The sequence below is a fragment of the Panulirus ornatus genome, chromosome 15 (genome assembly GCF_036320965.1).
Source record: "Panulirus ornatus isolate Po-2019 chromosome 15, ASM3632096v1, whole genome shotgun sequence".
NCBI lineage: Eukaryota > Metazoa > Arthropoda > Malacostraca > Decapoda > Palinuridae > Panulirus > Panulirus ornatus.
In genome coordinates, this window is record NC_092238.1 from 20,227,705 (window position 1) to 20,244,302 (window position 16,598).

Consider the following 16,598-nt stretch of genomic DNA (forward strand, 5'->3'; position numbering starts at 1 on the left):
ATATTAACTTGTGTCTGACATTTCATTTCAGTTTTTCTATTTCTATTCATGAATTAATGAGTTTTCTGTTTATTGTATCTATCCATCCAGTTATAGATCTATATTTTTTACTTTTTTCTGTTTCTCGGTAAATCTACGTATACAAGAACTTTATATGTGCTTTTCTTTTCTTCTTTTCTTCGTGTACTTCTCTTAAAGGAAGTGGATATTGCCCTGGGCCCATTTGGACTGACTGAGGAAAGGAGCAAAGTCGTCGATTACACTCGATCTTTCTTCTTTGACGGGCGAAGCATTTTGTCGGCTAAAGGTCTTCCGGAGATAGACCCGTGGGGCTTTCTGTTCCCTCTGACTCCTCTGGTATGGATAATACTGTTGGCAGTGATGGTAGCAGCGTGTGTGGCAGTGGTAGTGCTGGTCCAACACCCTAGAGGATCAGGACTAGTTATGTGGGCATCGGACCTGCTTTACCTGCACATGAGGATCATTTTGCGTCAAGGTAAGTTTTCAAGCACTGATTTATCACTATGTACTTTAAAGATGCTGTTACTTTGAATTACTTGAATATTGCAAAAAAATCTCCTCTTATCATACTAGACACAAAACAATAATGAGACTGCTGTTTCCCGGTATCAGCAATGTTTTCCTTTTTTCTTAGTGAACGACATGGCACTAAGCGAAAGAAAAATGAGGTAAGAAAAAAATAAATCAGGCATGAGCAGGTGTTTATAAATCAGACTCTGAAAGATGGAAGGCTATAGAAAGAGGGAAAGATAAAGGGATGAAGAGAATTCCACACTTTAGTTGTTTAAGGGAAAAAGGTGCTGTAATTGGTCAATCCTCGCGTGGCTTGTCTCCACTCTCCACTGAGAAACTGTAGAAAGCAGCAGCTAGACGTGTACCGAGGGTCCAATCCTTGCTGACAGGGACAGATGCAAGGAGCCCATAAGAGCAGTGACCCAAATTTTACTTGTATGACAAGTACAGGACAACAATGTCACCACGTGAGAAAGGAATGGTTGAAGAAAGGGTGCCTGAGGAATGAATATGGCGGAAGGCTTTTGATTCATCTTCCGCTAAAAAAAGCAAGAGCAATAAGAGCCAACACAGCTATGTGAGCATTAACTCATACTAGGGCAGATAAAGCCCATGAAGATTCAAAATTGCTGCTCACAAAAAAATGATAGCAGTACCCACACAACACTCCCAGCTTATAAGAAGCAGAGTTTGTAATGTTGATTATGTGGGGTTCCAAGACAGTGGAACATATGGCTATGCCCAACATTTTTCTTTTTCTAAAAAATTGAAAACAATATATTTCGTATTCCTCTGAAACTACCATACTTCTTCATCACCAGAAACCATCATATTTCAAGTTCATCAGACGCCACAATACTCCCTGTTCACCAGAAACCATCATATTCGGTATTCACTAAAGTTCGTCATACTTGGTATTCGTTAAAACACCATATTTCTTACGATCTTCCACAAGACATCTCCATCAACATTATCACATACTATCTCCGACTCCAGAACTGCCACACCCTTCTATATGATAGAGTTGATAGAGATGCGGTGTGGAAGGTGTTAAGAATATATGGTGTGGGAGGCAGGTTGTTAGAAGCAGTGAAAAGTTTTTATCGAGGATGTAAGGCACGTGTACGAATAGGAAGAAAGGGAAGTGATTGGTTCTCAGTGAATGTTGGTTTGCGGCAGGGGTGCTTGATGTCTCCATGGTTGTTTAATTTATTTATGGATAGGGTTGTTAGGGAGTTGAATGCAAGAGTTTTGGAAAGAAGGGCAAGTATGCAGTCTCTTGTGGATGAGAGAGCTTGGGAAGTGAGTCAGTTGTTGTTCGCTGATGATACAGCGCTGGTAGCTGATTCGGGTGAGAAACTGCAGAAGCTAGTGAGTGAGTTTAGTAAAGTGTTTGAAAAAAGAAAGCTGAGAGTAAATGTGAATAAGAGCAAGGTTATTAGGTACAGTAAGGTTGAGGGACAAGTCAATTGGGAGGTACGTTTGAATGGCGAAAAACTGGAGAAAGTGAAGTGTTTTAGATATCTGGGAGTGGATTTGGCAGCAGATGGAACCATGGAAGCGGAAGTGAGTCATAGTGTGGGGGAGGGGTCGAAAGTTCTGGAAGCGTTGAAGAATGTGTGGAAGCCGAGAACGTTATTTTGGAAATCAAAAATGGGTATGTTTGAAGGAATAGGCGTGGGCTATAGATAGAGTTGTGCGAAGAAGGGTGGATGTGTTGGAAATGAGATGTTTTAGGACAATATGTGGTGTGAGGTGGTTTGATCGAGTTAGTAATGAAAGGTTAAGAGAGATGTGTGGTAATAAAAAGAATGTAGTTGAGAAAGCAGAAGAGGGTGTTTTGAAATGGTTTGGTCACATGGAGAGAATGAGTGAGGAAAGATTAACAAAGAGGATTTATGTGTCAGAGGTGGAGGGAACAAGAAGAAGTGGGAGACCAAACTGGAGGTGGAAAGATGGAGTGAAAAAGATTTTGAGTGATCGGGGCCTGAATATGCAGAAGAGTGAAAGGCGTGCAAGGAATAGAGTGAATTGGAACGATGTGGTATACCGGGGTCAACATGCTGTCAATGGATTGAACCTGGGCATGTGAAGCGTCTGGGATAAACCATGGAAAGTTTTGTGGGGCCTGGATGTGGAAAGGGAGCTGTGGTTTCGATGCATTATACATGACAGTTAGAGACTGAGTGTGAACGAATGTAGCCTTTGTTGTCTTTTCCCAGCGCTACCTCGCGCACATGTGGGGGTGGGGTGTCATTTCATGCGTGGCGGAGTGGCGACGGGAATGAATAAGGGCAGACAGTATGAATTAGGTACATGTGTATATGTATATGTCTGTGTGTGTGTGTGTATATGTATGAATACGTTGAGATGTATAGGTATGTGTATGTGCGTGTGTGGACGTGTATGTATATATATGTGTATGAGGGTGGATTGGGCCATTCTTTCGTCTGTTTCCTTGCTCTACCTCGCTAACGCGGGAGACAGCGAAAAAAGTATAATAAGTAAATGAATATACATGTATGTATATATATATATATATATATATATATATATATATATATATATATATATATATATATATATATATATATATATATATATATATATATATATATATATATATATATATATATATATATATATATATATATATATATATATATATACAAGATCTTAACGAATCACATAACAATACAGCCACCCCCCTTTCTTTAAAAATTTCAACTGATATACCATACTCACCCGCCGCCTTACCACATTTCATCCTACGCAGAGCCTTCAGCATTCTTTATCTCTTCACCAAACCACTTTCGCATACGGCATTGACCCAATCACCCTATATCAGCCACCCTATCATCAAATACTCGTAGTGTTACTTTTTGCCCAGTTGTCAGGTCAAGGGAAGTCACCGACGTGCCGCCATGATGACAGAGCGTGACCATGTACGGACAAGTGCTGCTCTTACGGATCTGTTCCTTCATTTGTGCTAATGTTCATATAATTTCTCAGTTTTTATCCTGTGTAATCGTTCATTACACTGTCAACAACTACTCGGTTACCCATGTACGTCCTGTGGTCAGTGTCTTGCGAAAGAATCAAAGCCACCTGGACCAGAGGGAGCTTGCAAAGTTTATTTTGCGTAAATCGTAGTAATCTGGAATATAAGATTAAGCAAAGTGATATTAGTGAAATTAGGGCAGTTCTCAAAGCTCCAACTGTAGGAAGTGTAACACTAAAAAACGAAATACAGAGATTGAAAATGGGACGTCATGCCTTTACCTTCACTACCTGCCCCAAGCGCTTGCTTCCCCCCAGCCCCTACTTCGCTCACACCTCCTCAGTGTAACCTATCATCTAACACCCGTCCAGCGCCTACTGTCTGCCCTGCCCTTCACCTACTCTCACCTTCCACCCCTGCAGCCTACCCTCTAACACCCATCCAGCACCCACTACCAGGCCAACCCCTGCCCCACAACCTCTCCTTCCACACTAGCTGCGTGAGTGTGTTAGTACTTTTGATGCACGAGACCGGGTTATAGTGATGGTTGATTTGAATGCAAAGGTGAGTAATGTGACAGTTGAGGGAATAATTGGTGTACATGGGGTCTTCAGTGTTGTGAATAGAAATGGTGAAGAGCTTGTAGATCTATGTACTGAAAAAGGACTGGTGATTGGGAATACCTTGTTTAAAAAAGGGAGATATACATAAGTATACGCATGAAAGTAGGAGAGATGGCCAGAGAGCATTATTTGATTACGTGTTAATTGATAGGCACGCGAAAGACAGACTTTTGGTTGTTAATGTGTTGAGAGGTGCAACTGGAGGGATGTCTGATCATTATCTTGTGGAGCCGAAGGTGAACATATGTAAAGGTTTTCAGGAAAGAAGAGAGAATGTTGGGGTGAATAGAGCGGTGAGAGTAAGTGAGCTTGGGAAGGAGACTTGTGTGAGGAAGTACCAGGAGAGAGTGAGTACAGAATGGAAAAAGGTGAGAACAAAGGACGTAAGGGTAGTGGAGAGGAGTGGGAGGTATTTAGGAAAGCAGTCATGGCTTGCGCAAAAGATACTTGTGGCATGAGAAGTGTGGGAGGTGGGCAGATTAGAAAGGGTGGTGAGTGATAGGATGAAGAGATAAGGTTATTATTGAAAGAGAAGATAAAGATATTTGGACGATTTTTTGCAGGGAAATAATGCAAATGACCGGAAGATGTATAAAAAAAAAAGAGGCAGGATGTCAAGAGAAAGGTGCAAGAGGTGAAAAAGAGGGCAAATGAGAGTTGGGGTGATAGAGTATCATCAAATTTTAGGAAAAATAAAAAGATGTTTTGGAAGGAGGTGAATAAAGTGCGTGCGATAAGGGAACAAAGTGGAACATCAGTGAAGGGGGGTGATGGGGAGGTGATTACAAGTAGTGGTGATGTGAGAAGGAGATGGAGTGGGTATTTAGAATGTTTATTGAATGTGTTTGATGATAGAGTGGCAGATAAAGGGTGTTTTGGTCGAGGTGTTGTGTAAAGTGAGGGGGCTGGGGATAATGATTTGGTGAGCAGAAAAGAGGTAGTAAAAGCTTTGCGGAAGATGAAAGCCGGCAAGGCAGCGGGTTAGGATGGTATTGCAGTGGGATGTATCGAAAAAGGGGTTGACTGTATTGTTGAGTAGTTGGTAAGGTTATTTAATGTATGTATGACTCATGGTGAGGTGCCTGAGGATTGGCAAAATGCTTTCATAGTGCTTTTTCAAAAAGGCAAAGGAGATAAAAGTGAGTGTTCAAATTACAGAGGTATAAGTTTGTGGAGTATTCCTGGGAAATCATATGGGAGGGTATTGATTGAGAGGGTGAAAGCATGTACATAGTATGAGGTTGGAGAAGAGTAGTTTGGTTTCAGAAGTGGTAGTTGATGGGTGGACCAGGTGTATTCTTTGAAAAATGTATGTGAGAAATACTTAGAAAAGCAAATGGATTTGCATGTAGCATTTATAGATCTGGAGAAGGCATATGATAGAGTTGACATAGATGCTCTGTGGAAGGTATTAAGAATATATGGTGTGGGAGGCAAGTTGTTAGAAGCAGTGAAAAGTTTTGATCGAGGATGTAAGGCATATGTACGTGTAGGAAGAGAGGAAAGTGATTGGTTCTCAGTGAATGTTGGTTTGCGGCAAGGGTGCGTGATATCTCCATGGTTGTTTAATTTGCTTATGGATGGGGTTGGTAGGGAGGTGAATGCAAGAGTTTTGGGAAGAGGGGTAAGTATTCAGTCTGCTGTGGATGAGAGAGCTTGGGAAGTGAGTCAGTTGTTCGCTGATGATAAACGCTGCTGGCTGATTCGGGTGAGAAACTGCAGAAGCTGGTGACTGAGTTTGCTAAAGTATGTGAAAAAAGAAAGCTGAGAGTATATATGAGTAAGAGCAGGTTATTAGGTACAGTAGGGTTGAGAGACAAGTCAACTGGGAGGTAAGTTTGAATGTAGAAAAACTGGAGAAAGTGAAATGTTATGGATATCTGAGTGTGGATTTGTCACCACACATGAAATGACACCCCGTCCCCACAAATGTGCGCGAGTTAATGCTAGGAAAAGACAACAAAGGCCATATTCGTTGACACTCAGTCTCTAGGTATCATATATAATGAGCCGAAACCACAGCTCCCTTTGCAAATCCAGGCACCACAAAACTTTCCATGGTTTACCATAGATGCTGCACATGCCATGGTTCAATCCATTGAGAGCACGTCGTCCACGGTATACCGCATCGTTCCAATTCATTCTATTCCTTGCACACCTTTCACCCTCCTGCATGTTCAGGCCCCGATCACTCAAAATCTTTTTACTCCATCTTTCCACCTCCAATTTGGTCTCCCACATCTCCTCGTCCGCTCCACCTCTGACATATATCCTATTTGTCAATCTTTCCTCACTAATTCTCTCCATGTGACCAAACCATTTGAAAACACCCTCTTCTGCTCTCTCAACCACACTCTTTTTATTACCACAAATCTGTCTCACTCTTTCATTACTTACTCGATCAAACCAACTTACACCACATACTGTCCTCAAACATCTCATTTCCAGAACATCCACCCTCCTCCGCACAACTCTATCTGTAGCCCTCGCCTCGCAACCATGTAACATTGATGGAACCACTATTCCTTCAAAAATACACATTTTTGCTTTACAAGATAAGGTTCTCGACTTGCACACATTCTTCAACGTTCCCAGAACTTTCGCCCCCTCCCCCACCGTATGATTCACTTCCACATCCATGGTTCCATCCACTGCCAAATCCTCTCCCAGATATCTAAAAGACTTCACTTCCTCCAGTTTTTCTCCACTCAAACAGACCTCCCAATTGACTTCCCCCTCAACCCTACTGTACCTAATAACCTTCCTCTTATTCACATTTACTCTCAGCTTTTTTATTTCCCACACTTTACCAAACTCAGTCACCATCTTCTGCAGTTTCTCACCCGACTCAGCCAACAGTGCTGTATCATCAGCGAACAATAACTGACTCACTTACCAAACACTCTCATCCACAACAGACGACATACTTGCCTCTCTTTCCAAAACTCTTGCATTTACCTCCCTAACAACCCTATCCATAAACAAATCAAACAACCATGGAGACATCACGCACCCCTACCGTAAACCAACAATCAACGAGAACCAATCACTCGCCTCTCTTCCTTCTCGTACACATGCCTTACATCCTCGATCAAAACTTCTCACTGCTTCTAACAACTTGCCTCCCACACTATATATTCTCAATACCTTCCACAGAGCATCTCTATCAACTCTGTCATATGCCTTCTCCTGATCCATAAATCTTACATAAAAATCCATTTGCTTTTCTAAGTATTTCTCACATACATTCTTCAAAGCAAACACCTGATCCACGAATCCTCTGCTTCTTCTGAAACCACACTGCTCTTCCCCAATCTGATGCGCTTTACATGCCTTCACCCTCTCAGTCAATACGTTCCCATATAATTTCCCAGGAATACTAAACAAACTTACACCTTTGTAATTTGAGCACTCATTTTTATGCCCTTTGCGTTTGTACAATAGCACTATGCAAGCATTCCGCCAATCCTCAGGGGCCTCATCATGAGTCATACATACATTAAATAACCTTACCAACCAGTCAACAATACAGTCACCCCCTTTTTTGATAAATTCCCCTGCAATATCATCCAATCCCGCTACCTTTCCGGCTTTTATCTTCCGCAAACCTTTTACTACCTCTTCTCTGTTTACCAAATCATTCTCCCTAACCCTCTCACTTTGCACACCATCTCGACCAAAACACCCTATGTCTGCCACTCTATTATCAAACACATTCAACAAACCTTCAAAATACTCACTCCATCTCCTTCTCACATCACCACTATTTGTTATCACCTCCCTATTAGCCCCCTTCACTCATGTTCCCACAAATCTATATATACAGGGTGGATGTATTGGAAATGATATATTTAAGGATAATATATTGCGTGAGGTGGCTTCATCGAGTAGTTAATGAAAGAGTAATAAAAAGAGTACGGTTGAGAGAGCAGAAGAGGGTATATTGAAATGGTTTGGTCACATGGAGAGAATGAGTGAGGAATGATTGACAAAAAGGATATATGAGTCAGAGGTGGAGGGAACGAGGAGTGGGAGACCAAAATGGAGGTAGAAGGATGGAGTGAAAAAGATTTTGGGCGATCGGGGCCTGAACATGCAAGAGGATGAAAGGTGTGCAAGGAATAGAGTGAATTGGAATGATACGGTATACCGGGGTCGACGTGCTGTCAATGGATTGAACCAGGGAACGTGTACAGTCTAGGGTAAACCATGAAAATTGTTGTGGGGCCTGGATGTGGAGAGAGAGATGTGGTTTCGGTACATTATACATGACAGCTACAGACTGAGTGTAAACGAATGTGGCCTTTGTTATCTTTTCCTATCACTACCTCGTGCACATGCGGGGTGAGGGGGTTGTCATATATATAAATATATATATATATATATATATATATATATATATATATATATATATATATATATATATATCTTGGTTACATCCACACTCATTCAGACACCCCACTCTGAGCCTTCGAGGAGGATGAGAACTCCCCGCGTGACTCCTTCTTCTGTTTCCCATTTTAGAAAGTTAAAAATACAAGGAGGGGAGGATTTCTGGCCCCCCGCTCCCGAACAATGGAAGTAAGGGGAGTGGGGGAGGAATGGGATGTATTTAGGGAATCAGTGATGGATTGCGCAAAAGATGCTTGTGGCATGAGAAGAGTGGGACGTGGGTTGATTAGAAAGGGTAGTGAGTGGTGGGATGAAGAAGTAAGATTAATAGTGAAAGAGAAGAGAGAGGCATTTGACGATTTTTGCAAGGAAAAATGCAATTGAGTGGGAGATGTATAAAAGAATGAGACAGGAGGTCAAGAGAAAGGTGCAAGAGGTGAAAAGAAAGCAAATGAGAGTTGGGGTGAGAGAGTATCATTAAATTTTAGGGAGAATAAAAAGATGTTCTGGAAGGAGGTAAATAAAGTGCGTAAGACAAGGGAACAAATAGGAATTTCAGTGAAGGGCGCAAATGGGGAGGTGATAACAAGTAGTGGTGATGTGAGAAGGAGATGGAGTGAGTATTTTGAAGGTTTGTTGAATGTGTTTGATGATAGAGTGGCAGATATAGGGTGTTTTGGTCGAGGTGGTGTGCAAAGTGAGGGGGTTAGGGAAAATGATTTGGTAAACAGAGAAGAAGTAGTAAAAGCTTTGCGGAAGATGAAAGCCGGCAAGGCAGCAGGTTTGGATGGTACTGCAGTGGAATTTATTAAAAAAGGGGGAGACTGTATTATTGACTGGTTGGTAAGGTTATTTAATGTATGTATGACTCATGGTGAGGTGCCTGAGGATTGGCGGAATGCGTGCATAGTGCCATTGTACAAAGGCTAAGGAGATAAGAGTGAGTGCTCAAATTACAGAGGTATAAGTTTGTTGAGTATTCCTGGTAAATTATATGGGAGGGTATTGATTGAGAGGGTGAAGGCATGTACAGAGCATCAGATTGGGGAAGAGCAATGTGGTTTCAGAAGTGGTAAAGGATGTGTGGATCAGGTGTTTGCTTTCAAGAATGTATGTGACAAATACTTAGAAAAGCAAATGGATTTGTATGTAGCATTTGTGGATCTGCAGAAGTCATATGATAGAGTTGATAGAGATGCTCTGTGGAAGGTATTAAGAATATATGGTGTGGGAGGCAAGTTGTTAGAAGCAGTGAAAAGTTTTTATCGAGGATGTAAGGCATGTGTACGTGTAGGAAGAGAGGAAAGTGATTGGTTCTCAGTGAATGTAGGCTTGCGGCAGAGGTGTGTGATGTCACCATGGTTGTTTGATTTATTTATCGATGGTGTTGTTAGGGAGGTGAATGCAAGAGTTTTGGAAAGAGGGGCAAGTATTAAGTCTCTTGGGGATGAGAGAGCTTGGGAAGTGAGTCAGTTGTTGTTCGCTGATGATACAGCGCTGGTGGCTGATTAATGTGAGAAACTGTAGAAGATGGTAACTGAGTTTGGTAAAGTGTGCGAAAGAAGAAAGATAAGAGTAAATGTGAATAAGAGGAAGGTAATTAGGTATATTAGGGTTGAGGGTCAAGTCAATTGGGAGGTAAGTTTAAATGGAGAAAAACTGGAGGAAGTAAAGTGTTTTAGATATCTGGGAGTGGATCTGGCAGCGGATGGAACCATGGAAGCGGATGTGGATCATAGGGTGGGGGAGGGGGGCGAAAATCCTGGAAGCCTTGAAGAATGTGTGGAAGTCGAGAACATTATCTCGGAAAGCAAAAATGTGTATGTTTGAAGGAATAGTGGTTCCAACAATGTTGTATGGTTGCGAGGCGTGGGCTATGGATGGAATTGTGCGCAGGAGGATGGATGTGCTGGAAATGAGATGTTTGAGGACATTGTGTGGTGTGAGGTGCTTTGATCGAGTAAGTAACGTAAGGGTAAGAGAAATGTGTGGAAATAAAAAGAGCGTGATTGGGAGAGCAGAAGAGAGTGTTTTGAAATGGTTTGGTCACATGGAGAGAATGAGTGAGGAAAGATTGAACAAGCGGATATATGTGTCGGAGATGGAAGGAACGAGGAGAACTGGGAGAATAAATTGCAGGTGGAAAGATGGAGTGAAAAAGGTTTTGTGTGATCGGGGCCTCAACATGCAGGAGGATGAAAGGAGGGCAAGGAATACAGTGAATTGGATCGATGTGGTATACCGGGGTTGACGTGCTGTCAGTGGATTGAATCAGGGCATGTGAAGCGTCTGGGGTAAACCATGGAAAGCTGTGTAGGTATGTATATTTCCGTGTGTGGAAGTATGTATATACATGTGTATGGGGGTGGGTTGGGCCATTTCTTCCGTCTGTTTCCTTGTGCTACCTCGCAAACGCGGGAGACAGCAACAAAGCAAAAAAAAAAAGAAAAAAAAAATATATATATGTATATATATATATATATATATATATATATATATATATATACATATATATATATATATATATATATATATATATATATATATATATATATATATATATATATATATATATATATATATATATATATATATACGAATAAAGTGTATATGAACGCGCACCTTATATATATATATATATATATATATATATATATATATATATATATATATATATATATATATATATATATATATATATATATATATATATATATATATATATATATATATATATATATATATATATATATATATATATATATATAGGTATACGTATGTAAGTAGGAGACATGGCCAGAGAGCGTTATTGGATTACGTGTTAATTGATACACGCACGAAAGAGAGACTTTTGGATGTTAATGTGCTGAGAGGTGCAACTGGAGGGATGTCTGATCATTATCTTGTGGAGGCCAAGGTGAAGATTTGTGGGGGTTTTCAGAAAAGAAGAGAGAATGTTGGGGTGAAGAGAGTGGTGAGAGTAAGTGAGCTTGGGAAGGAGACTTGTGTCAGCAAGTACCAGGAGAGACTGAGTACAGAATGAAAAAGGTGAGAACAAAGGAGGTAAGGGGAGTGGGGGAGGAATGGTATGTATTTAGGGAAACAGTGATGGCTTGCGCAAAAGATGCATGTGGCATGAGAAGCGTGGGAGGTGGGTTGATTAGAAAAGGTAGTGAGTGGTGGGATGAAGAAGTAAGATTATTAGTGAAAGAGTAGAGAGAGGCATTTGAACGATTTTTGCAAGGAGAAAATGCAAATGAGTGGGAGAGGTATAAAAGAAAGAGGCAGGAGGTCAAGAGAAAGGTGCAAGAGGTGAAAAAGAGGTCAAATGATAGTTGAGGTGAGAGAGTATCATTAAATTTCAGGGAGAATGAAAAGATGTTTTAGAAGGAGGTAAATAAAGTGCGTAAGGCAAGGGAGCAAATGGGAACTTCAGTGAAGGGGGCTAATGGGTAGGTGATAACAAGTAGCGGTGATGTTAGAAGGAGATGGAGTGAGTATTTTGAAGGTTTGTTGAATGTGTTTGATGATAGAGTGGCAGATATAGAGTGTTTTGATCGAGGTGGTGTGCAAAGTGAGAGGGTTAGGGAAAATGATTTGGTAAATAGAGCAGAGGTAGTAAAAGCTTTACGGAAGATTAAAGCCGGCAAAGCAGCAGGTTGGGATGGTATTGCAGTGGAATTTATTAAAAAAGGGGGTGACTGTATTGTTGACTGGTTGGTAAGGTTATTTAATGTATGCATGATTCATGGTGAGGTGCCTGAGGATTGGCGGTATGCTTCCATAGTGCCATTGTACAAAAGCAAAGGGGACAAGAGTGAGTGCTCAAATTACAGAGGTATAAGTTTGTTGAGTATTCCTGGTAAATTATATGGGAGTGTATTGATTGAGAGGGTAAAGGCGTGTACAGAGCATCAGATTGGGGAAGAGCAGTGTGGTTTCAGAAGTGGTAGAGGATGTGTGGATCAGGTGTTTGCTTTGAGGAAAGTATGTGAGAAATACTTAGAAAAACAAATGGATTTGTATGTAGCATTTATGGATCTGGAGAAGGCATATGATAAAGTTGATAGAGATGCTCTGTGGAAGGTTTTAAGAATATATGGTGTGGGAGGCTAGTTGTTAGAAGCAGTAAAAAGTTTTTATCGAGGATGTAAGTCATGAGTACGTGTAGGAAGAGAGGAAAGTGATTGGTTCTCAGTGAATGTAGGTTTGCGGCAGGGGTGTGTGATGTCTCCATGGTTGTTTAATTTGTTTATGGATGGGGTTGTTAGGGAGGTGAATGCAAGAGTTTTGGAAAGAGCGGCAAGTATGCAGTGTGTTGTGGATGAGATAGCTTGGGAAGTGAATCAGTTGTTGTACGCTGATGATACAGCGCTGGTGGCTGATTCATGTAAGAAACTGCAGAAGCTGGTGACTGAGTTTGGTAAAGTGTGTGAAAAAAGAAAATTAAGAGTAAATATGAATAAGAGCAAGGTTATTAGGTACAGTAAGGTTAAGGGTCAAGTTAATTGGGCGGTAAGTTTGAATGGAGAAGAACTGGAGGAAGTGAAGTGTTTTAGATATCTGGGAGTGGATCTGGCAGCGGATGGAACCATGGAATCGGAAGTGAATCATAGGGTGGGGGAGGGGGCGAAAATTCTTGGAGCCTTGAAGAATGTTTGGAAGTCGAGAACATTATCTCGGAAAGCAAAAATGGGTAAGTTTGAAGGAATAGTGGTTCCAACAATGTTGTACGGTTCCAAGGCGTGAGCTATGGATAGAGTTGTGCGCAGGAGGGTGGATGTGCTGGAAATGAGATGTTTGAGGACAATATGTGGTGTGAGGTGGTTTGATCGAGTAAGGGTGAGAGAGATGTGTGGAAATAAAAAGAGTGTGGTTGAGAGGGCAGAAAAGGATGTTTTGAAATGGTTTGGTCACATTTAGAGAATGACTGGGGAAAGATTGACCAAGAGGATTTATGTGTCCGAGGTGGAAGGAACGAGGAGAAGTGGGAGACCAAATTGGAGGTGGAAAGATGGAGTGAAAAAGATTTTGAGTGATCGGGGCCTGAACATGCAGGAGGGTGAAAGGCGTGCAAAGAATAGAGTGAATTGGAACGAAGTGGTATACCGGGGTCGTCGTGCTGTCAATGGATTGAACCAGAGCATGTGAATCGTCTGGGCTAAACCATGGAAACTGTGTGGGGCCTTGGTGTGGAAAGGGAGCTATGGTTTCGGTGCATTATTACATGACAGCTAGAGACTGAGTGTGAACGAATGGGGCCTTTGGTGTCTTTCCTAGCACTACCTCGCACACATGAGGGTGGAGGGGGTTGTTATTCCATGTGTGGCGAGGTGGCGATGGGAACAAATAAATGCAGACAGTATGAATTATGTACATGTGTATATATGTATATGTCTGTGCTTGTACATATATGTGTACATTGAGATGTATAGGTATGTATATTTGCGTGTGTGGACGTGTATGTATATACATGTGTATGTGGGCGGGTTGGGCCATTCTTTCGTCTGTTTCCTTCCGCTACCTCGCTAACGCGGGAGACAGCGACAAAGCAAAATAAATAAATAGATAAAAAAAAAAAAAAGGGAGAAGAGGGAGACCCAATTGGAGGTGGAAAGATGGAGTGAAAAAGATTTTGTGTGATCGGGGCCTGAACATGCAGGAGGGTGAAAGGAGGGCAAGGAATAGAGTGAATTGGAGCGATGTGGTATACCGGGGTTGACGTGCTGTCAGTGGATTGAATCAGGGCATGTGAAGCGTCTGGGGTAAACCATGGAAAGCTGTGTAGGTATGTATATTTGCGTGTGTGGACGTATGTATATACATGTGTATGGGGGTGGGCTGGGCCATTTCTTTCGTCTGTTTCCTTGCGCTACCTCGCAAACGCGGGAGACAGCGACAAAGCAAAAAAAAAAAAAAAAAGAAATATATATATATATATATATATATATATATATATATATATATATATATATATATATATATATATATATATATATATATATATATATATATAAATATATGTATTGGAAACGCGGGAGACAGCGACGAAGCAAAATAAATAAAAAATATTTGAAATGATCAAAAATTTGCGCGTGATCAAGGTATTCCTATGAGTCTACGGGGAAAATGAAACACGAACAGTTCCCAAGTGCACTTTCGTTTAATAATCACATCATCAGGGGAGACACAAGAGAGAAATATAACAGTCAGTTGATATACATCGAAGAGACGAAGCTAGGACGCCATTTGGTAAACATGTGATTGTCCAAAACATACAACGAGCGTTCATAAACTTATTTTACAAATCTTATCAACAATAAAGTTATCTAATTTGTATAGACCATCACTAATATTACGTTTATAATTCTTTGTGTATATAATAATAGAAGATTCAATGATATTTCTCTTGGTAATAAAATTAGAGTTACTAACTGAGATGGCGTTACTCCAGTCAATACAATGATCAAAGTTTTTAACATGATTTAACAAGGCATTTGATTCTTGTCCCGTTCTTATACTATATTTATGTTGCTTAAGTCTAACAGACGGATCCTTACCAGTCTGAACAACATAAAATTTATCATAGTTTCCACAAGGCACTGTATAGAGGAACCAAGATTATTTTCTAGTGAATTCCTGATTAACATATTCTTTATAGAATTATTGTTGCTAAAGGCAACATTCACATTAAAGGATTTTAGCAACATGGGAACCAAAGTGAAGTCCTTATTAAAGGGGAGAACTAAAAGATTCTTGGTGTCAATGGGAGGTTTGGGCTTAACTCTATAAAATGATTTCTTTGGTAACTTAAGGGATTTATCAATGAACGATCTAGGGTACTTTAACTTAGATCCAATAGAATATATCTTCTCAAACTCATCATCAATAAACTCTGGACTGGAAATACGTAATGCCCTAAGGATCATAGATTGAAATGATGATAATCTAACTCTGTCATGTTGAGATGAGTAATAATGGATATATGAGCATACACTGGTGGGTTTTCTGTATATGCTAAACTTAAACTTCTTTCCTTGTCTGTGGATCATGCAATCTAAAAATGGTAACACACCATTATTTTCATTTTCTACAGTAAATTTGAGGAAGGGTACTAAATTGTTAAGTAAGGGGAGAAATATTTGTAAATTTTCATTTGTTGGCCAAACACAAAGAACATCATCTATATACCTAGACCAAATTGCATTAGAAGGTAAGATATCCTTTAGTAATTTTGTTTCAAAAAATTCCATATAAAGATTACTTAGTACAGGTGAAAGAGGGTTACTCATTGCGATACCAAATTTTTGAGCATAATAATCTCCATTAAAAATCACAACAGTGTTAGCCTTATCTGCTTTAGTAATATGTATATCCTTGTCTTTTTTAAGGTGTTAATAGCTCTAATAAATCTTTTAGGGCAATTAGCTTCCACTGGTTTTGACAAACTGGCTTACACTAAACCCTTACAGATATTAATATCATCATTACTTAGATTAATTTAAGTAATGATGATATTAATATCTGTAAGGGTTTAGTGTATGCCAGTTTCTCAAAACGAGTGGAAGCTAATTGCCCTAAAAGATTAACAAATATCATCATTACTTAAATTAATTTAAGTATTGATGATATTAATATCTGTAAGGTTTTAGTGTATGCCAGTTTGTCGAAACCAGTGGAAGGTAATTGCCCTAAAAGATTCAGAAGAGCTATTAACACCTTAAAAAAAGACAAGGATATACATATTACTAAAGCAGATAAGGCTAACACTGTTGTGATTTTAGACAAAAGTAACTATTTATCTAAAATAAATGATCTTCTAAATGATAAGAAAACATATTCGAAACTAAGTAAAAATCCTTTAGAAGCAGTTAATTCTCACTTCAATAATGAAATGAAGTTGTTATTGAACGGTAACATTTCCCTTATCAAAGGTTTGTCATCTTTGTCCCCTTCATTGCCATATATGTATGGACTTATCAAAACACATAAACAGAATTTTCCAGCAAGACCTATTGTGAGTTCAGTAGGCTCCATCACATATAAAT

At 40.1% G+C, this 16,598-nt stretch overlaps 1 protein-coding gene across 1 annotated transcript in view; it reads left to right on the top strand.

Moving 5' to 3' along the window:
- The window catches only part of LOC139753620 (probable glutamate receptor), a 316,265-nt gene that overhangs the window by 157,716 nt on the left and 141,951 nt on the right, over window positions 1-16,598 (top strand). The window contains exon 4 of the mRNA XM_071670236.1: window positions 199-496. Coding sequence (XP_071526337.1) covers window positions 199-496 — 298 coding nt within the window. The remainder of the gene's footprint in view (window positions 1-198; window positions 497-16,598) is intronic.